At 32.1% G+C, this 23,198-nt stretch overlaps 1 protein-coding gene across 3 annotated transcripts in view; it reads left to right on the forward strand.

Moving 5' to 3' along the window:
• The window catches only part of LOC145330069 (glutamate receptor ionotropic, NMDA 2B-like), a 177,149-nt gene that overhangs the window by 106,186 nt on the left and 47,765 nt on the right, over positions 1-23,198 (forward strand). For all 3 annotated transcript variants that reach the window (XM_080174614.1, XM_080174615.1, XM_080174616.1), the window contains exons 23-27: positions 9,839-9,959; positions 10,785-10,847; positions 12,221-12,330; positions 14,233-14,345; positions 14,582-14,705. In XM_080174614.1, the coding sequence (XP_080030740.1) occupies positions 9,839-9,959; positions 10,785-10,847; positions 12,221-12,330; positions 14,233-14,345; positions 14,582-14,705 (531 nt within the window). The remainder of the gene's footprint in view (positions 1-9,838; positions 9,960-10,784; positions 10,848-12,220; positions 12,331-14,232; positions 14,346-14,581; positions 14,706-23,198) is intronic.

The following is a 23,198-nucleotide window of genomic DNA, read 5'->3' on the forward strand; positions in this document are numbered from 1 at the left end:
TAGAAGGGCAGAAAAATAGCCCAAATCCATACCTACCCGGACGTTTTATAAAAAAAATATAGCCTAAAACCATCCCGAGACCTATAAGAAGCTTTACTATAAAGGAGGAACATATCGGTTCAGCGGTTATCGAGATTCTTCGCTACAGACAAAAAAGAGCTTACTACTTTATATATTAGGTTTTTATATAAAACTAGCGGCTACGCACCTAGAGACCTAGATAACACAATTTTTTATTGGTGGAGATTTTTTTTTTGGGGGGGGGAGGTCGGATTCCGACCAACTTTATTCCATTTTAAATTTTAGTTTAAAAAAATACATTTTTTGGGTGGGGGGCTAAATAGTTTGAAAATTTCCCAGGACCTATGAAAAGCTACCCTGTAAAAGAACCATATCGGTTCAGTGGTAAGCGAGATCCTTCATTAAAAATAGACACAAACACAGACACACACACAAGGATCCTGCTACTTTATTATAAGGATTTAAATTCTAAAACCTTTCAATAATAAGTTGTAAAAACTGGAAATTATTTAACTTTTATAGGTCTCATGAATAAACTAATTTCGCTAGATGTAATAGTAGTAGACGCTGTTCCACTTGTTTCTAGGTATATCTTAATTTTAGATAGAAAAGTAGTTAAAATCCTGTGTAGGATTCATATAAAACTTAACTATTGCAAAGGATATAAGAATTTTATTATTCCTCAAATAAAATAAGTGTTAAAACAAATTATTTAAATGATTTATTTGTTGATGTAAAAGTTACCTAAATTATCTTAAGTTATAAAATAGCATAAATCTTGATTATTTCAAATTAGGTTAATTAAAATATTTAAATATATTATTTAGGAAACAAATATGACTAGTTAAACCCACTTACCCCTGTCAGAAATCAATTATTATTTATATATTAATCCTATTATTTAAGGAAATAAGTTTTTTTTTGTCTGAAGCTAATGATTTCGGTAAATACTCCTTTTGAGGAAAGCTTTACAATTGGTTTTAGGCATTTTTTTATTTATTTTAACATACTATCGGTTTATGTTAGTTTTCTGCCCCTTCCTATCTTCATATCCCCTTCAATTCGAAGCTCCTTTATGTTAGGGGCGCAACCGCTAGTAAATATATATAGTATTATCTATATAATTACAATAGCTTACTTCTCAACTTACTATCACAAAACTTAATACAGTATAAAAGATCCATCAAATATATTTAATTAACTGTGATCATTCTCTTATTATCCTTTCTATGTAGTAACCAAGAACGATAAAGTCCAACAACTTTTGATTAAATAGGCAAGTTTTTTTTTAAATTATGAAAAATCAAGGCTTTAGGGCCTCATTCTAACCCCTTTAAACTAACAAATAAGTTGAAAAGTATCTAAAGGGATGAGACAATGTCCGAAAAATTGTTGTACATACCAAATGATGACACACGTATATGTTTCGTGATTTTTTCACGAATTAATTTCGATATTGGTATAAGCTGGATATTACCCAAGGGGCCAATTATTCTTTTTCTGAACAAACACCCTGGGTATTGTGTAAGGCAACACCAACAGATAACCAACCCTTTGATTGCACGACCATTGTCTGGAAATCCTACCTTTGCATGGTAGTAAGTGGCTACTGGCATCACGTGCCTAACATAGCGGCTGTTGTTATAATTTTTAACGTCTCTAGTATGATGCTGTTTGGTTCAGATTCGAACCCAAAACCTTCCTAACATCAAGCCAGCAATTACGACACCATTTAGAGTTGCTATGCTACAAAAATTATTTTCTCTCTCCCTACTCATTTGAATTTAGAAATTTAGTATAATACTTTAACAATAATCTTTAAAGATGAACATAGTCATCAAGTTTCAGAAATTTACTAGTCATTTTTTTTAATATTACGCCGATGTAGTGTAAGACGCTTATTTAAGAGACCAGCAGGGAGCCAATGTTCCCCAATGTCTCTCTATTAAAAGGAATATAATTTTATTTCATATATAAACCTAGTATTCTCAGATTTCAATCCTTAGGGTTATGATAAAATTTTTTAGTAGTAAATGTATTCCCCTAAGAAACAAAAATGACCCCCTCTCATTTTCTCACAGATTTTATTCTCTCTCCATCCCTTCCTCTCCTCCCTTTTTTCCCTCCAACCTACCACTTTTTTTTACTTCTCCTTTTTCAGATTTTACTCCAGGGGGTTAAATAGGGGGTGTTTTCATCCCCCTTATAAACATATTTGGGAGACCTACCTTCCACTTTATTACACCCCCTTAAGATTCACCTACCCCCCTCATAGTGGCCTGCGGTGGTGGAGCATATAGGGGTGTAAACCCACCTCTTAAAATTGAAGTTAGAAACACCCACCTTCCCCTTTTTCCTTCCCCTAAAATTTCACACCCCCTGGGAAATCGCCATGCACGCCAATGTCCCTCCCCTACTGGTAAATCCCTTTCATTTTTACTCCCTCCCTTTAACCCCTTCCATTTTTATCTATTCTTTTATTCTTCTTAACACTTTTCAAATATCTTTAACAAAAAACAAAGAAATTTATAGAAACATTTAATTTGCAAAATTTATTTTAACTATCTTGAATCAAATACTTTCATATAAATATGAACAATCAATATTAATGATATGAATATAATAAACACAAAAAATATAGATTACTGCTTCTAAAAGGCCAAATTTCAAGTTTTTCTTCTTTATCTTTTAACTAGGTATAAATAAATTCACTTCTGTAGTAAATGAACTGATACTTATTATAAAATCATTATCTGAATAATATAATAAGGGTAGTTCTTTTTTGAAATGATTCATTTAACCCTTAAAATCAAAATAAATATCTCAATTCGTTGAAATTCAAAAGAATAAAACAAATATGAATTTCCTCTTAATTGCTAATTTTACAATTAAAAGAAATCATAGTTTATTTCATACTTTTGGACATATACATAATAGTTTCTTGATATTCATAATTTCTTTGTTTGTAAGTTTTCTTTCGACGTTCAAATGTCCAGGTCCTATCACTTTAATGTCTGCGAGCAAACTGTAACGGATTATCTCAGTCAAATATTGAAGTCGAAACGTTTTTCTAAAGCTGCAAATTATTAGAATAAAACATTTAGTTAAACCCTGTTTCTTAAGCATGATGCCCATATATATTATCCTCAATATTATTGATATGACAAATCTGGTATAAGGAGAAGCTTTTATTAGTAACACTGAACACATTAAAGTGCTAATTTAACGGTACAATATATAACAAAAATCAAAGCACTGTAACACCACAATATTGGTGTTTTAAATATAAGCATACATCCATAACAGACATAGCTAACATTTTAGTTTATCTTTTAAGAACTATTTAACTACATAACCAATTAGGTTATCTATTTTCCAAAATTTTAGATTACAGTCAGGTTTTATTAATTAAAGGAAAATGTTTCTAATGTAAGAGACAGCTGTTCAAATATAAATTTGGTATTGCAAATTATTAGAAGTTTTAAAGGAATACTTTCCAAGTAGTAATAATATGGACAGAGCAAAAGGGGTGGCCAGTCAGCAATCTTTGGGGTGTTAATTGTTCTACAACATCTCCCTCCCCATTTTTAAGGAGAAGATAAACCTATAAATAGAAATATGCTAACATTACTATGTATCTGTTTATTAGATTATCCAAGTCTTTTCTACAATTAGCGTTTGTCTGTCCATCCACATTATCAGATCTGATTATTTAGTTAGGCTTTTTAGAACTATACATCAGTTTTTAACTTTGCATTATGATTCTTTAAAAGTTTTGGTTTAATTTTGAAAGCGTAGAAATTCTGTAAGTCTATTTAAACATTTAGCTTTTTAGACATCTTACTGTACAATTTCTAAATTGTGTAGATTTCCTACAATGATTTGAAATAGTGATTCCTATAACCATTAGGCACAACCCTTATGAATGAAGCATCTCTGAATTCAAGTTGATAATGCCAGTCAGTGTTAATCAGTTGTCGCATGACTTGATAAGCTTCCTTTTAATAGATATTTTCATTCTTGTTTGTTAGTTTACACCTCTCCCACCCCTTTTTTAATCTGATATTCTTGGTGTTCAACAATTTCCTCAAATTACAGATTTTTAAAATAGAAACAATACTAAATTTTTTTTCAATTTACATAAAACACAAAAGAACAATTATATTAAATGAAATTTTTGTTTTTATGAAACTAATAAAAAAAACATTTTTTAATTGTAAAATCTTAGTGTAGTTTTAAGAAAACACCCAAACATCTGTGATTAATGGATATATGGTCACATACTTTGACCCTTTGGAAAATTTTGACTCTTGATAAGATATTTCCTTTTTTTTTCTTGTAATAAGTTCAGATAAAAATTGGACTATTATAAGAGCTGAAATTTACTACTTTTATATTTAAAATCCAAAGTTACTTTTAATCTTTATGGTATACATATGCTTCCTATGAGTAATCTAAAGACTTTACTGAAAAAGTTTTTCCTTTAAAGTCAAGTACCTTTCAGTTTTTGCGTTTATTATATGCATAACCTGATTACTACGGGTAATTTCTAATAGCGATTTTCCATGCATTATGCACTTATAGTAATCAAGTTTCGGACTGAACAAGTAGGGAGCTATTGTTAAAATTATTTGTCATAAAATATTACTTAAGAAGATTTGATTCATCTAAATCTCTCTAGTTAAATCTAGAAATAGCCTCTAATTAAGAAGCTAAACTACAAAATGGTTAGTCAGTCAATTAATTTTTTTTCTCGTATTCATTCGAATCCGGTGGATAGGAACCGGTTCTCATCCATACGAAAAAACCATGTCTAGCATCGTATTATATCCAGCTTTCTACGAATATAAAAATGTACAATCATAAGATTAAAACCAGTTTTTTTAGCCCGTGCCTTCGGCATCTCGGAGCTAAAAAAAACTGGTTTTAATCTTATAATTGTACATTCTATATCCGCGGAAAGCCGTTTATAATACGATGAAAGAAATAACTATTAAACATCAGTATGAAAAATTCAAAGAAAATAAAAGTAATTGGTCACTGGATAAAAACAGATTTTGTACCTTTATTTCATTGTATTACCCCTGCATTTCTGACTGTCTCTGGATCTAAAAGGATAAGACAATGGCTGATAAATTTATTTACATCCCCAATTATTATCATCTAAATACCCCTTTAGTAGATCAAAATTTGTGGTTAAACTTAATTTATTTAACCAACCAATCAAAATTCAAGACAAGTTCCCAAAGATGTTAAGCCAACAATAAGAAAACGTTATAATTATAAAACTTTGGGGACTGGGGATGAAATAATCAGCACAATGTCCCCTCCATTCCTGGTCTCTGGATCATGACCTGAATATTAATTTGTGTTCCAACTTCAAACAACTTTGTAATCACTTTTTTATCTTATTCCAGGTGCTTTTGAATAGCCAGGGATTGGACAATGAATGTTAAATCATGGTCGACCTAGCTTTTTATTTTGAGGGGGGGGGGGGGGGTAAGATGAGTGATTTCTAAGTATTCGGGGGGTAATCCGATGTATTTTTTGGGGAGGGGATTGATTTTTTTCTAGGGGCGATTTGGAGGGCGGTGGTACCCTCTCCCAAAAAAGTTAAAAACCTTTCCAGAACCTATGAGAAGCCTTTCTGTGAAGGAGAACCATATCGGTTTAGCGGTACAGACAGACAGACAGGGATCCTGTTACTTTGGTAAGACTTGTATCAAATTGCCAAAACGAATGAAATTTTGTATTAACCAACTTTTTAAATCATTAGTGGTTTCGCCTCTAGACTCCATTAAGCTGTGTGAAGCTTACCTAAAACGGTCAGGTGGTTAATGCGAGATCTTAATGGACAGATAATAAAAACCTTATTTGTGCAATAGGAAAAAAATGTATTTCTGATTTACTGTGAACGTACTTTTTCTTATTTGATTACATTTATTTCAATCTGAAAATACTAGGAAGGAAGGGTACAATGGGATGTTTATTACACTAGTCCCCAAGGTATTTCAATATTTTTTTTTATTTGTTGGCCTAACACTATTGGAGAGGAGACTTTTATGAATTTTGATTGGTTGGTTTATGAAGATGAGTGTCCAAACATTTTAACCACTATCTATAGAAGGTGTAATTTTGTGTATCATCATTGGGGATGTACATTGTACATGAATTAATAGTCCATTATCTTATGCCTTTAGATCCTTGGAAATACACATTTTTAAATGCATGACTTTTAAAATTGTTTACCCTAGTCATGACTTGAATATTTTTGTTTCAACTTTAAATAAGTTGGGTGTAACTTTGAATAAGAAAAGCTATTCATCTCCAATGATGATACACAAAATTACACCTATAGTAGATTAAAATTAGATGTTGAAACGTTTAGACACTCAACTAAATGAGCTAGACAATCAAAATTCAATGAAAGTCCCCAAGGTTGTGTTGCCAGAGAGTAAGAAAACGTTATTATAAACTTTGGGGACTGGTGTAATTCACTTACGTATATGTAGAAAACGATATTGCTGAGCTTTTGTCACCTTGCTTTTCATTTGGAATGTACATATATAATTCTTTTAGTATCAAACTATAAATTCAATGCAATATATTTAAAATTAAAACGATTTCTGGATGGAAATCGTTGCTTATATAGTTGCTTTGTTTAAAATTAGGTTATCAAGTTGTAGAACTATAAATTGCTACAGCTACAACTTTCATATGACACAAGCGGAATAAATAACAAAACTTTTCGTCTCCATTACAAGGAAGATACAGTTAGATTGTAGCGAAGATATAAAAAAAGATTAAATGAAGATAAAAACTACTCTTGAAGCACTTGGGGGAGAGGGGGAGTCGAACCTTCCACTTTTAATTTAAGTTGTAAAAAGAAAAAGTGAGGTCATTTTTTCTAAGGTGGTGGTACCCTTCCCCAAAATAGTAATACACCTTCCAAGGACCTACCATGTATAGGAGAACCATATCGGATCAGGGGTTTCGAGATCCTTCGCTACATACAAAAAAGCTTACTAAATACTTCACATAATAGGTTTATCTATCTAAGGATATGTTGGGAGTAGAATAATAAAAAAAACTAATGTTATACACATTTTAATTACCCCTTCTTTTGATTAAAATTGGTGGTTGAAATGTTTAAACACTCAGATTAAAGAACCAACCAAACAAAATTCACTATGGTCCCTAAAATTGTTAAGCCTATGAATGAGAAAACTCTCTCTCTGATAATTATATGACCAATGCTATTATATCGTCTAAAAATGAACAAACCATCACATAAAATTTTAGAATATCTTGGCTCCTCTAAAAACTTTTACTTTTCTTGTTCTCAAATTACAGCTCTTGATAAGATTTATGTCCTGCCTTCCATTCAGGGTAAGCAACAAGTAACAGGGCAGCTTCCCGCGGATATTAAAATGAAAAAAAATATATGATTTAAACCAGTCTTGTTAGCCCTGAGGGGCCAAAAGCCCGGGCTCACAAAATTGTTATTAATTTTATTATTTGTATTTTAACAGTCGTCGGAAATTGTCTGTAATACGAAGCTATACATTATTTTTCATTATGGCTGAAAACTGGTTCTAATCCTGCAGATATTAATCGGTTTTGAAGACATACTGGAAAATAATTTAGCTTGTAAGGTTAAGGTTTTTTTTCATGAAAAGGATCACCAATTTGATTTTAAACCTTTTCTGGAAGGTCTAACAAGAGTTTAACCTGTTTCAGGCTATTGCATTTACCCCCAGCTGTTTTTACAGTCACGCATCTGACATAGCTTTCCTACAAATATTAAGGTTTTATTTCTCTCTTTAAAAAACGAATATGATATGAAAACTAGGGATCTAAAGGGATAAGTCATTCCCAATAATGATACACAAAATTACGCCTTCTGTAGATTACAATTAGTGGTTGAAACGTATGGACACTCACTTTAATAAACTATTCAATCAAAATTTAATGAAAGTTCTCAAAGTTTTTACGCCAACCAATTAAAGACGTTAATATAAAACTTTGGGGACCAGTGTAATAAACAGCCTATTGTCCCCTCCCTCCCTGTATGAATAAGATTTACACTAATGCAATGTTAAACAATTCATGAGAATTTGACTTAAAGTTAGTTTTGGAAAGCTGGGAACAAGTTAAATCATTTGGCAACTCTAGCTTGCAAAAATAGAAAAAAATGCTCTGTTTTCTTTGAAGGATTTATACTTGAGACTTTTATTTTTGTTGCAAATTTATCTTATAGTACATGTATTTAACAGTTAGGGATATGAAAACCTAAATGCGCGTTAAAAGCCTACAAAATATTTAAAATTTGTCGGCGAACCATTTGGTTTAAAGAATGTTTTATATTATTCCTGATCTAAAAATTTATGCACAATTGTGTTTTACTCGAGAGAAAAGCATTCAGCAATGTTACATATGCTTGCTAATGTCTTTCAACCCATTTTCTTGGATTTTTGTAACTAGAAAGGAACAATGCTAAGATTTATATAAAAAATCAAGATTTATTTTTTTTTATTTTTGAACTGTAGAAAGGAAGGAGTCTAAAGGGAAAAGATAAATTGATGTACATCCCAAATGATGATACACAATAATACCCCTTCCGGAGATTAAGATTAGTGATTAAAACGTTAGAACACTTACTTACTTAATACAACAAACAATCAAAATTCACTAAAGTCCCCAAAGTTGCAAAGCCAACTAATAAGAAAACCTCATTATAAAATTTTGGGGACTAGTGTAATAAACATCCCATTGTCCCCTCTCTCTGGCAGAAAGGATTTCATGACCCCAATGGTATAAGTATATACATTTACATTACATTAAATACTTAAGTGGATAATCTTGGTTTCATTCTACACAATAAATACAAAATTAAATAAATGTTCAACATTTTACAAAGATTTTTGTGTAGAGCAAACCTACTATTCAATTTTTGTTGCGTATGTAATTTGAGAATAGTCATTTCTCGCATCGTATTATAAACAGCTTTCCGCGGATATAGAATGTACAATTATAAGATTAAAACCAGTTTTTTAGCCCCGAATTGTACATTTTTTTATTTGTAGAAAGCTGGATATAATACGATGCTAGACATAATTTTTTTCGTATGGATGAGAACCGGTTCCTTTCCAACGGATTCGAATAAATACGAGAAAGTTGTTTATAAAGAACATTAGAGAGAGAAAAAAATTTTAGAGAGAGAAAAAAATTTTAGAGAGAAAAAAAAATTGGAAAAATTTAAAGTTGAGACCCATGAAAAATGTTGAAATTTTTGTTGTCTAAATATTGTTATTTGACTCAGTGATCTAAATTGATGTTAATATACAAAATTACCCCATTTATAGATTGCAATTAGTAGTTGAATCGTTTGGACACTCAATAAACTTAATAAACCAACCAATCAAAAGTCAATAAAAGTTATTTAGCCCATGAATAACAAAAATATTAAAAAACGTTAGGGACTAGAGTAATAAACAACCCAATATCCCCGCCCTCAATAAAAATAATATCAGCCTTTTAATACAACACTACTTATTGGCAGAAAGAGAGGTCACGATACCCTGTTTGTTTAGTCCCCAAAGTTTTATTATTCGTTGGATTAACAACTTTGAGAACTTTAGTGAATTTTGATTGGTTGATTCATAACGTTTAGTGTTCAAACGTTTCAACTATTGATTTTAATCTACAGAAGGGGTAATTTTGTGTATCGCCATTGGGGATGTACATCAATTTATCGGCCATTGTCCTATCCCTTTAGATGATTCCCTGACTTTTTGACACAATTATCCATGTTTAGAATGGAAAATGGAATGGCATTATGGCAGAGTTGATAGCCAAGAAGTTTGACATGGTGATGACGTCACTCAAGATCAACGCTGAGAGAGAATCTGTTGTAGATTTTACTGCTCCGTTTCTAGGTTAACTGTTTAAATCATGGAAAGAAAACAAAAAAGTGGGTTTCGTCATATTTTACAGTAGCTTTTCTCTGTGTCTGGCCACTGTGTGAGGCACTAACTCTGCGGGGCCTATTTTAACCTGCAAGCAACAATTAACATTTAACTAACTTAACCAAACCTAAAACAACCTATCAAAAGCCAGCGTGAAAATACGACGAAATCTGGTAATTCGTTTTCTTTCCATGATCCAATTTTTTTAGTAGCACAGATACTGTATATTTCGGAAATTATGTCAGTATGTCCGCACATCTGTTGCCTAATATCTGATTGTTTTGTAGTAGCACTATTAACACCTAACCCCTTGATAATTTGTTATTGATTAAATTTAACTGAATCAAATCTTTTTAATGAAATTGCTAGTTGTTTTAGTAAAAATTTAAAGAATGCAATTGTGACATGTAAGATTGTAGATTTTCTAATTCAATATATAAAAATATCCATTTCAAAAATACAGACAGACAGACCTACACTGTTTTTAAAAAAACGCTTCACTTTTGAAGACTGAATGCATGTTACCATCTTGTAATTAAAGTAAAGGCACGAGCTAAATGTATCTCTACCCATGGGGCGGTGACCCTGTCACAACTTTAAGCTGGGTCTTTGAAAATCAGCCAATAGCGTCAGATATTATTAACACAGCCAAGTAGCCACAAAAGAGCAGAGAGCAATGGGCTAGCAGACGATGAGGTTTCCCACCTTGTTGGGACAGGTAGTTGTCCTTGTTATACATATAAACTTATACATTTATTGTCTTGTCTCAACTTGATCTCAACATAATTATTATAGAATCTGGAACGGCGATATTGGTTGCTAAACGAACTGGTATCATATCCCCAACTGCTTTCCTAGGTAAATCCTTATACTAAAGTAACAGGATGTTTGTCTGTCTGTGTGTCTGTACCGAAGGATCTCGCTAACCGCTGAACCGATCGGGTTCTCCTTAACAGGGTACCTTCTCATAAGTCCCGGGAAGGTTTATAACTATTTTGGGGGAGGGTACCACCACCCTCCCAAGAGAAATGACAAAAAAATCGAAATTTTTTAAAATAAGGTGGTATCGTACATAAAAAATTAACTTTAACAAACAAAAACATTTAAAGTGCCACTAGAGGCCTCTAGGGGCGTAGCCGCTAGTACTTATTTAAAAGTAACAGGATATCTATGTGTGTGACTGTCTGTCTGTACCAAAGGATCCCGCTACCCGCAGAACCGGTATGGTTATCCTTCTCATATCTACCCGCCCCCCCCCCCTACCTAAAAAATCTTCCCCATAACTTTTCTTTATGAAACAAAAAATTAAAGATTGTGGGTAGAATTCAACTCTCCCACCACTTCAAGTGCCCCTAGAGGCTCTGAACCATGTTTTCCATAGACGTAAAGCCCTTTATCCTAAAGGAAATTAAATGAATCTTTAAATCTTAACTTTACTTGACCTAAATTAAATTAAACAATTGTTTGTTTTCAATTCAAGTTTTAATTAACGCATTTATAAAATGCAAAAAAGGATTACTGCTAAAATAAACAAAAGATTTTTAATTAAATAATTAAACACAAATATTTTGATTATTAATAAGTCTAAAAGTAAAAAAAAAACATTTATTCTTTTAAATAATCTATTTAATACTTAACATTTACGGACAACTAACCATTTGATTACTTATCCTTTTTATGGATAAATTGAAGTAAAACAATAGAGGGGATTGGGGTTAATTAACTATAAATCGGCACACCGTAGACCCTGTGCCGACTTTCGATTATCAGCAATTAGCGTCGCAAATATTGATACAGCTAAGTCTCTACAAAAGAGCAGAAAGCAATTTGCTAGCAGACGAAAAAAGGTCCTCAACATTGGACCCAGTTAGATGTCTGGATTATATACAAAATACATGCTTTTTGCCTGTATAGTGGCATTAAACTATACATTATGTAGGTAAGTTACGCGTCTGACATAACAGCAGTATATACAACTTTAAATACATTAGGGATGATTCTCCAATTTCTAGTGTACGAGTTATTTTTTTATGGGTGGTGTTAACTAAAAGAGGAATAGATAAAGTTATTTTTTAAAATTATCATCATACAATACAAATAACCAGTATACATTTTAATTGACCAATGGTAAAATATATTGGCCTATCATTAGCCATTTGTATTGTATGACGTCATTTTGTATATGCACTATAAGCTGCTTCTCAAAGATAATTATTGATTTATTTTTTCAGAGCCATTTGATGCGGCGTCTTGGTTATTGATTGTTTTTGCCGCCGTTCAAATTTCTGCCTTCTCCATATTTCTGTTTGAATGGCTGAGCCCGCAGGGGTACGATATGAAGGTTAGGTTCCTTTTTTTGTCTACTTTTTAGTATTAAATAAGGGAGGGAAGGGATATTAGGATATTTATTAAACTAGTCCCCAAAGTATTATGATAACGTTTTCTTATTGGTTAGCTCAACAACTTTGGGGACTTCTTGTAAATTTTGATTGGTTGGTCAATTAAGTTGTGTGTCTTATTGTTTCATGTGCTATTTGTAATCTAAAAAAGTGTAATTTTGTATATCATCATTGCCCCTAAAAAAAAAAAAAAAACAATTGAAAATGAGAGGAAAACGACCCCCCCCCCCACCTCTCCCTCAAGTGCCCCTAGAGGCTTCTATATTTTTATAAAAGGCTAATTTACTTTTTCTAAAGAGTGAAAATGACATCTATTGTTGTATGTGTTACAATTATATAATTTCTCGAGAGGACCTACAATCCAGGGATCTAAAGGGATAATGGTCGATAAATTGATGTACATCCCCAATGATGATACACATAATTATTTCATCTGTCTATTAATATTTGTGTTTTGAAATGTTTGAACACTTAACTTAATAAAATAGCCAATAAAAAATCAGTAAAGTCACTAAAGTTGTTAAGTAAATGAATAGAAAACGTTATTTGAAAACTATGGGGACTTGTGTAATAAACAGCCCATTGTCTCCTCTCTCTCTGCCACCAAGCAAAGTATTTTCAAGACTCTAACAAAGTTTATGTTAGTGTAGTTTATCTACTCGACAATAATGATTAGATGGGATAAGACAATGGACGTTGATATACATCCCGAATGATGATAACAAAACTACCCCTTCTGTAGAATAGAGATTTTGGTCGTATTATATCCAGCTTTCTACGAATATAAAAATGTACAATCATAAGATTAAAACTAGTTTCTTTTAGCCCCGAGATGTCAGAGGCACGGGCTAAAAAACTGGCTTTAATTTTATGATTGTACATTTTTATATACGTAGAAAGCTGGATATAATACGGTGCTAGACATAGTTTTTTCGTATGGATGAGAACCGGTTCCTATCCACCGGATTCGAATGAATACGAGAATAGTTATTTCTCGCATCGTATTATAAACGGCTTTCCGCGGATATAGAATGTACAATTATAAGATTAAAACCAGTTTTTTAGCCCCGTGGTGCTATATTCGTAAAAAGCTGGATATAATACGATGCTAGACATAGTTTTTTCGTATGGATTAGAACCGGTTCCTATCCACCGGATTCGAATGAATACGAGAAAAATATTTAAAGTTTTTGAGCCATCGATTAAGATAACTTTGATATAAAACTTTGAGTACCAGTGGAATTAATAATCGAGTATTCGCTGTCTCTCTGAAAATCAGTAATTTATTAGATCTTTCGATCGATATTTGATGCTGTGAGTATTGGTGCAAAAAATATGACGTAACAAAAAAAAATTAGCCAATGAGAGGCCGTTATTGACCAATGGTAAAATTTATAGTGGCCTCTCATTGGCTATTTTTTTTGTTACGTCATATTTTTTGCACAAATACTCACAGCATCCGATATTTAAATAAAGTTAAGCTTTCGCTATTATTGATTTTTATTGTCATTGTTTTTGTCTCGAAGAATGTTTGTAATAAGTTTATAGAGTACAAACATTTCTTTAGAAATAATAATGTGTGTAAGGTTTTTATGTTTGACCATGGCTTTTAAGCTAGAGGCTTCAAGTGGTACTTTAAATGTTTGTTTTTTACAACATAACGTCATACACGAACAATTTTAGTGGCTTCGCTACAAAAAAAAACTATAACTTAATTTAATGTTAAAATATAATTTAGGACCTCTTAATAGTACATTTAAAAAAGGGGATAAATATAAAAAAGTATCCTGAGTGATTCGGGATTTTTTGATTTTATAGGCACTATAAAGAGCTTCATAATTTAGAGTTCTGTTGATCCTGACCATAAATTTTCTCTGTGTCGAACGTTTTGGATGGTCTGGGCCCTGCTATTTCAAGCTCCTGTACAGATGGACTGTCCCAGAGCATTTACTGCCAGGTAAGCAAATTTTCTGTACAGTTAGATTAATGCAAAAAGTTTTTGAGAAATATCTCCTCCCCTCTCCACTTATAAGGACGCAAAAGATTTTTTTGAGGGGGGGGGGATTTATATTTTGAGGGGTTTCTGTACCTCCATTTATCTTTTGCCATAATTTATCTTCCTTTATTTTTGATTGATTTTTTACTTTGTTTTTGATTATTTTTTTTATTTTTTTTAATTGTCCTCTATCTTAGATTTATGGCCTCTGTATGGGCTCTGTTTGCCGTAGTGTTCCTTGCTATCTACACAGCCAACCTGGCAGCCTTCATGATCACCAGGGAGGAGTGGGACCAGTTCCAGGGACTAGATGATCCTAGGGTGAGTAGGGTTTAGTTTCATGATCACCAGGGAGGAGTGGGACCAGTTCCAGGGACTAGATGATCCTAGGGTGAGTAGGGTTTAGTTTTATGATCACCAGGGAGGAGTGGGACTAGTTCCAGGGACTAGATGATCCTAGGGTGAGTAGGGTTTAGTTTCATGATCACCAGGGAGGAGTGGGACCAGTTCCAGGGACTAGATGATCCTAGGGTGAGTAGGGTTTAGTTTCATGATCACCAGGGAGGGGTGGGACCAGTTCCAGGGACTAGATGATCCTAGGGTGAGTAGGGTTTAGTTTCATGATCACCAGGGAGGAGTGGGACCAGTTCCAGGGACTAGATGATCCTAGGGTGAGTAGGGTTTAGTTTCATGATCACCAGGGAGGAGTGGGACCAGTTCCAGGGACTAGATGATCCTAGGGTGAGTAGGGTTTAGTTTCATGATCACCAGGGAGGAGTGGGACCAGTTCCAGGGACTAGATGATTCTAGGGTGAGTAGGGTTTAGTTTCATGATCACCAGGGAGGAGTGGGACCAGTTCCAGGGACTAGATGATTCTAGGGTGAGTAGGGTTTAGTTTCATGATCACCAGGGAGGAGTGGGGCCAGTTACAAATGATGATACACATGATACACAAAATTATTCTTTAGGTAACAATTAGTGGTTAAACTTTTGGACAATCTACTTAGTGAACCAATCCATCAAAATTAAATAGAAGTTTCAGAAGTTATTAAGCCAACGAATAAAATAACGTCATTATGAAACTTTGGGGACTAGTGTAATAAACAGCCCAATGTCCCCTTCTATCCTGAATATTATCACATTGTATATTAAGAAAAGGCTTATCTTATGAGAAAAGATGTGTGAAAAGTTAATCTTCATCTTTTATCACAAACTTTGCCAAGTATTTAGATACAGAACAAGCATGACAACATTCATAAAAGCGAAGCTTTCCAATAAAATGATAGAACTTACGAACATGAACGCTTGTAGATTGTCAAAATATCAATTTCAAGATATGTACAAAATGTAAATATACTTGCTGCGAAAAAAATAGGATAATTAAATCTTACAAAAATCTGTTAGAAATTTGCAGGTTTTCAATGGACGTAAGGACTTTCTTAAACTGATTATAGAGTTGCCTTGTAAAAGTATTAAAAAGTCTCTTTATTCTCTTTTAGATATGTCAAATAATGGATATTTTTGAATAACAAGCTCATTTTAGTGCCTATAAAAAATGACACCATACAATACAAATAAGCAATAAAGACCAATACACAGACTAAATTGACCTACGGTAGGCCAGTATTACGTCATTTTTTATGGGCACTATAAAAGCTTCAAAAAGGATAATATTAAAAGATTCTAGAGATTTTACTCATCTAAAAAACAAGGATGACAACATCCATAAAAGCGAAGCACTGAAACAGTAAGACAAACGGACATTAACACTTATATAGTGTCAGAACTGAATAATCAGAAAATAAATGTATAAGAGTCGAAGCAAAATTGTAAGTAAATTTGTTGAAAATCGTACCTAACTACTACAGGAATCACCATGCAAAGTTTGAAATCGATAGGACAATTCTAACATGCCTAAATTAACGAAAAAAGCTATCCGTTACGGACGTACGGACGGACCGACCCTAATTATAGAAAAGCTTCGCTTTCAAAAAAGCTAATATATAATGTATCAGTTTGGCCTATATTGGCATCGTTCTAAACTAATATTACTGCAGCTTTTTATTATTAGCAATATATTCAGGGATCTAAAGGGATAAGACAATGGCTAATATATTAGGTACATGCACAATGATGATACACAATTGCCCCTTCTGTAGATTACAATTAGTAGTTAAAATTTTAATGGATTCTAATGGATTCTAAACTAATGAACAAACCAATCAAAATTCAATAAAAGTCCCCAATGTTGTTGCGCCTAAGAATAAGAAAACGTTATTATAATACTTTGGGGACTAGTGTAATAAATAGCCTAGTGTCCCCTCCCTCCCTGCAATATATTAGTCAGATCACAAATCTAATAAAAACCTATCCAATAACCCTAAAAATCCTAGGTTTTTAAAACTACATTATACACTCACACTAAGATACAAATAGAGAGCAATTTTTACAAATAATTTTTTTTAAATTCAAAAAATTACTAAAGCTTCTCTATAACTATTTAAATTTTAGTATGCCAGTCCGTACAGCCTTACGTTGTTGACATCCCGTTAATTTTCCAATATTTAGATCTGTCCGCATAGCTCTTATTGTTAAATAAGGCATGTTAGAATTGTCCAATCGGTGTTGAACTTGGCAGTGTGATTCCTGTTAGGTACAAATTATAGAGCATAGCAACTATATAATCTTTACTGATTTTTTCCTTTTTTTCACAAAATTTTATATGATATAATAATTCTTTCATCTGATTTTTGAAATGCTGATTCCTAAACTACCATGTTATAAGCGAAGCATCTCTATAATCCAGACTTACAAATTGTAAATATGTCCTTAGTTAGTATCCTGTTTATAGTAGTTTTGTGACAAAGTTACTTACAATTTTGTTTAGACTTATACTCTGTGCATTTAGTCCTGACACTCTACTAGTGTTTAGAAAATAAAATGATAAAAAAATTTGAATCCCTCTAAAAATTTAAAAATTATTATACTGCTGTATTCAGTAAAGTTTTTACATTTGCAATTATTAAAAGTTATATATTTTTCGCTATGAAATAAAATACTTTTTAACAGCCGATACTTAAAAGATATACACTCAGATAAAGTAGAAAGTTTTTTTGTCTGGAGCTTAAGATTTTAATAACTGGTGAACCAATTGAGTTCTCTATCTTAGCTAGGCTTTACTTAGATCCTGTGATGGTTTTAGGCCATTTGATTATCAGATTTAGGTCTTGGGCTCATCAACCCTAGCCTTGAGGACAGAAAGGCTACCAAAAAAAGTTTATTTTTAAGGATTGGGCTCAAAAAAGTAAAAAAAAAAACTTTGAGAGAAATTGCATCTAGATTCCCGCACAATTTTTTGTTGCGTAAAAAGTTTATCTTTCCATTTGCAACATTTGCTCCAACATAGCAGGGATCTAAAGGGATAAGACAATGTCCAATAAAACTGATGTACAAAGTTACAAACTCAATGATGATTTTCATTCTATAAATTACAATTAGTGGTTAAAACTGTTGGACAGTGACACTGAACTTAAGATTTGATTAATTCAAGAGAAGTCCCCAAAGTTGTTAAGCCAACGAATAACAAAATTTTTATTATAAAACTTTTGGGACTCGTGTAATAAACAGCCCAATGTCCCCTTCCTCCCTGGTAACTTTTTCCTTTCCCTAAAAACTAAGATTTAAAGAACAGCTGAACTGATTAAGTTTTCCTTTATTGGAAAGCTTCACAAATCTTCCGGGATGGTTATAGACTATTTTGATTTTATCCTTGGGGTGGTTTTAGGCTATATACCCCTTTGAATACAAAGCCTCTCTAGTTCTTTATAAAGCATGAGGCCTTAAGCTAGAGACTTCGGAATATGCTGCTCCGAAAAGGTTGTACTTTTCGGGTAAGCTAATCAATGTCTTTGGGTAGTTTTAGACTTTTTTCCTAAGCTCTCTCACTCTCCCCAAGAGGGCAGGGGAAAAGCAACCACTGTGTAATAAAATACAATTGTCCCATTAAGTAACTCAAAAGAATAACAGATTTTGTACATTATTAGAAGAATCTTAAAATCTAGCTATTTATTTGAATTATGGAATAGTTATTCATCACATCTTATTACAGACAGCTTTAGCGATTAAAAGATTAAAACCAATTATTTTAATATTTGTGAAAAAATTCTGTAATACTATACTGTACATTATTTTTCCGTATGGTGGAGAACCGGTTCTAATACAGAGTATATTTTTCTGTTTCGAAGTCATACTGGAATAGACATTCTAAATACATTTGATATATTTTTGTTGTCAAACCTTACGCTCTGAATATTAATATCCTTGGTAGATTTATTTGCAAGAGAAAGTTTTGTAATTTTGAGTTAAAGTTTTGTCTAGTTTATTAATGAAAATATATTAACCACAAGCTCAATGTAATTAAACACACTCTTTTTACCAGGAATCTAAAGGGATAAGACGTTGGTCGATAAAATGATGTACATCCCTATAAAGATCAATTACCTCTTCTGTAGATTAGAATTAGTGGTTAAAACATTTGAACACTCAAAGTAAGATACCAAAATTTAATTTAGTCCCCAAAGTAGTTGAGTTAAATTAAAGAAAACGTTATTATAAAACTTTGGCGACTAGTGTAATAAACAGCTTAATGTAATTAAACACACTCACATTTAGGGGTTCTAAATATATTCAAAGTGGGTAAGAAAGCCCAGAAACATAGCATTAAACCAGCCCTGGACCCATGTGTAGCTTTCCTAAACAGATAAATTCAATAAGTTCTTTAAATGAAAAACCTTACTACTTAAAATAATAAGACAGCATTAACGCCCCTAGCATCTAGGGGCTATATATTCAAAGAGAAAGAGTTATTGAGATATAAAGCTTCATACAAAAAAAAGATTATTATGTATAAAACATCCTTTCATGTGAATAAAATTTAAATAATTTTAAATTCCTAATTGGATAGTTTAAAAAGATTTTGTATTTTTTCTTTGTACGTAATCTTCTTAGAATATAAAAACCTTTTAAGAAATTGTTTTTATAGTCAAACTAAAATCTTTTCTTAATTGAGTGAAGAATTTAACCTTTTTAAGTGAGAAGCTTTTTCTATAATTGAGGTTGGTCCGTCCGTCCGTAGCGGTTAGCTCTTTTCGTGTAATGCTTAGAATTGCTCTATCAATTTCAAACTTTGCATGATGCTTCCTATAATAGTTAGGTACGATTTAGAAGCAAGGCAACTCTATGATCGTTACCAGAAAGTCCTACGTCCACTTAAAACATGATGATTATTTTTATATGATATAATTATCCTATTTAATCATCTGATTTTTAGAATAATTATTCTTAGGACAACAAGGTACAATATTATAAGTGAGGCATTTCTATAATCGAATCCTTAAAATAAAAGTACGTCCTGTATATACGCAATTTTGCAACAACTTTATTTACACTTTTGTTAAGAATTAATGTTCTTCTTATTAAGACACTCTACAAGAGTTTTTGTTCGTTCGGCCTTCCCTTAGATTTTATTGCTTTGCTTTTATGAATGTTGTCATCCTTGTCTTAACTTCAAATGTTATGAAATAGATTAATTTATAATATTTTGATTCAACTAAAGAAAGAATTATATAAATTAGTTTGTTTTTATTAGCTTTAAAAGAAAGAATCTTATTCATATTTTTAAATAATGTTCGTAAAATATCTTTAAATATTATCATCCTTGTTTCTGTACCCTTATAATAAAGTAACAGAATGTCTGTCTTTCTGTCTCTGTTTACCGCTAACCACTGAACCGATATGGTTCTCCATTACAATAGATAGATTCTAATAGGTCCTGGGAAGGTTAATAAATATTTTGGAGGAGAGTAACTCCCCGCCTCCGCCCTCAAGGGCACCTAGAGGCCACTAGGGGCGTAGCCGCTAGTAATTCATTACAAAAATCATTTCATTGAATTAATTTGAAATTATTGAGAATCCAAGCATGTAATAAATCAAAAGAATATAACATATAAGATGTAGAGATGGTGTGAATACTAATATAAAACTAATATTTTGACAACAATAGTTCTGCAAATTTTCTGATTAATTCTATTTTATATTTCTCAGGGGATGGGAATCAAAAGAATTTCATTGTGTGTCGTTTTTAGTTATAGCGAAGCTACCCTATATAATCACTAGTGGCTACGCCCCTAGAGGCCACTAGCGGCACTTGAGGAGGAGGGAGTTGAACTCGATAACCCATTTTTGTTATATTAGATTTTTTAAAATTCTTTTGGGAGGAAATTTTTTAGGGGGAGGGTGATTTTTAGGTGTTCTTTCTCTTGGGTGGATGGTGGTACCCTCCCCCTAAATAGCTATTAACTTCAAAGGGCCTATGTTAAGCTACTCTGTAAAGGAGAACCATATCGGTTCAGTGGTTAGCGAAATTCTTCAGTACAGGCAGACAAACATCATGTTAATAACTTAATAAGGATATCTTAGTTAGCCTAATGTCTTGTGAACAAAATCAAGCTATCTTAACACACATCCATTCGCTGGTAAAAAATTATTTCACCCCCTTTTTTACTCCCTCCCACTAGCAAATAGATAATAAAAATCTTCAACGTCCTTACTCAAGTGTACGAAAAGTATTGAAAATGCCTCTATTAATTATCATCTTTATTTCAGTATTAAACTAAATGTATTTGTGGATTGTCCTTGAAAGTTTATCTATTTTCTTATTGTGTTGAGTTAATCGATATGTTAGTACTTGGATATTGCACCAGATTTTCATGTTCTCTAATAAAGTGATGTTAGTAGCTGACTAAAATAACTATAACCCCATTCACTTTCATTACACCAAACCCTCCCCTTTTACTGGATGAATGAACTGTCCCTTTAATGAGGTCCATATTAGTAAGCTAAATAAACGACAAATTTTCTCCTGTCATTATATCCACATATGTATATTCTACATCCATTGCTGAGATAAATACAATATGTGGGAAGAAACGAGAAAACAAGAAACATAACGTTCATATGTTCTTGCTGTCTTTTAATACAGACAAAAATCAAACATATTGCTTAATCCTATTGTATAAAGTAGTAAGGAGTTTGTCTGTATGTGTTATGTTCTCAATAATTAATGAACCAATTGATTCATTTTTTAGGTAATCTTCACAAGTAATTTGTGATGGTTTTAAGTCTTTATAATTTCAGATTTAAGTCTTGAGGGATGGGTTTGAGCTATTTTTCTAGCTCTAAAACAGAGGTCCTTAGATGTTAGGGGCGTAGATGCTAGTATCATATGATATAAAGTCTTATTTTCATCGTTTAATAGACTGCTTCGCGGATATTGAAATTAAAAATTATAATATTAAAACCAGTTTTGTTTCTGGCTAACAAAACTGGGTTTTAAGATTTTTCTTTTAATATTCGTGGAAAATTGTCTGTAATTCGATGATATACATGATTTTTTTTCCGGTATAATGCAGAGGATATAAATCGGTTTCGCAGCCATACTGGAAGTGATTTTAGATATGCACAACGTTATCAGATGATAGTGTCTACGTATTAAGGGTTCTTTATATAAAGATGATCCGCATCTAATAATATTGAATTAATTTCCATTCCTTGTTAGTAGTGAAGCTACTCTATAATTTGAAATGTCCGTCCGTAAACATGATTTTCTCGGCCTCTTTTCAAGATATGGAATGAAAAATGAATTTAAAAGTTTCATTAAAGTTTGATGATTGGTTGGGGTGCTAGCTTGATTCCCAGATTTTTAAGGTTTCATGATTTTCTCGACTCATATTTAAGATAAATGGCTGATAATTTAAGGGATTAAGAAATCTCACATTTTACATATTTCAAAAAATGTCATTAAGATTATTAGTTGGGGTGCTGGATTCATTTCTAGATATTCACTTTATTATAGTTTTTAAAAGGTTTCGTGATTTATTTTATCAAGTTTAATGTCTTTTTTAATAGTCATTTTTTTTCGGATGGTCACCTATATGTTTTGAGCTTTGCTATTTATGGATGTTGTCATCCTTGCTATGTGATTATTATTTTCCATTATGGATAAATATGTGTTATTGATTTTTACTAGTAACTTACACATAAATATATCATTACAGATTAAACTTAATATACAAATCTTATAGAAAAACAAGAATAATATTGTCCTAAGTAACGCAGCAATTACAATTATCAATACAATTACTCAGATAAAAAAAATAACATAATATTTTTTTTAAACTAGTGGCTGCGCCCCTGAAATCTCTGGGCTCTATTTTCGAAGGCTAGAATAATAGCTTACAATCCCAAAACCTGTATCTGAAAATGAAATAGCATAAAACCATCACATGTACTCTGCAAAACTTATCTAAAATACTAAACCCAATCGGTTCAGTATTTTTTATGATCTTAAGCTTTATACAAAAAATGATACAACTTTTTATTTTAGGATTACCTTAATTTGATATGTGTATCTTTGGATTATTATCTTTCAGAAAATGAGTTTAGGGGCGTATCAACACCACCCTTAAATGTAAATTGGAAAAGCCTACCTTCCCCTTTTTTTACCCTCTCAAGAAATAATACCCCACTGACCACACCTTGTGCACGCCACTGTTTCCAATATATGTTTTTAAAGAAAGATATGGTAATTTGAAACCTTTCTCTTGAAAACTCGACAAAATTAATTTATCAAATGCTTTGAGGAAGTCAAACTGATGTTAATTATTTTAGTAATTAAAAGTGCATAACATAAGTCCATTATTAAAGCATTAATAATTACTTATTTAGATAAAATACATAAGCACAATTTTGTATAA

Source organism: Acartia tonsa, chromosome 10, assembly GCF_053477335.1.
Source record: "Acartia tonsa isolate MP-2025a chromosome 10, ASM5347733v1, whole genome shotgun sequence".
Taxonomy (NCBI): domain Eukaryota; kingdom Metazoa; phylum Arthropoda; class Copepoda; order Calanoida; family Acartiidae; genus Acartia; species Acartia tonsa.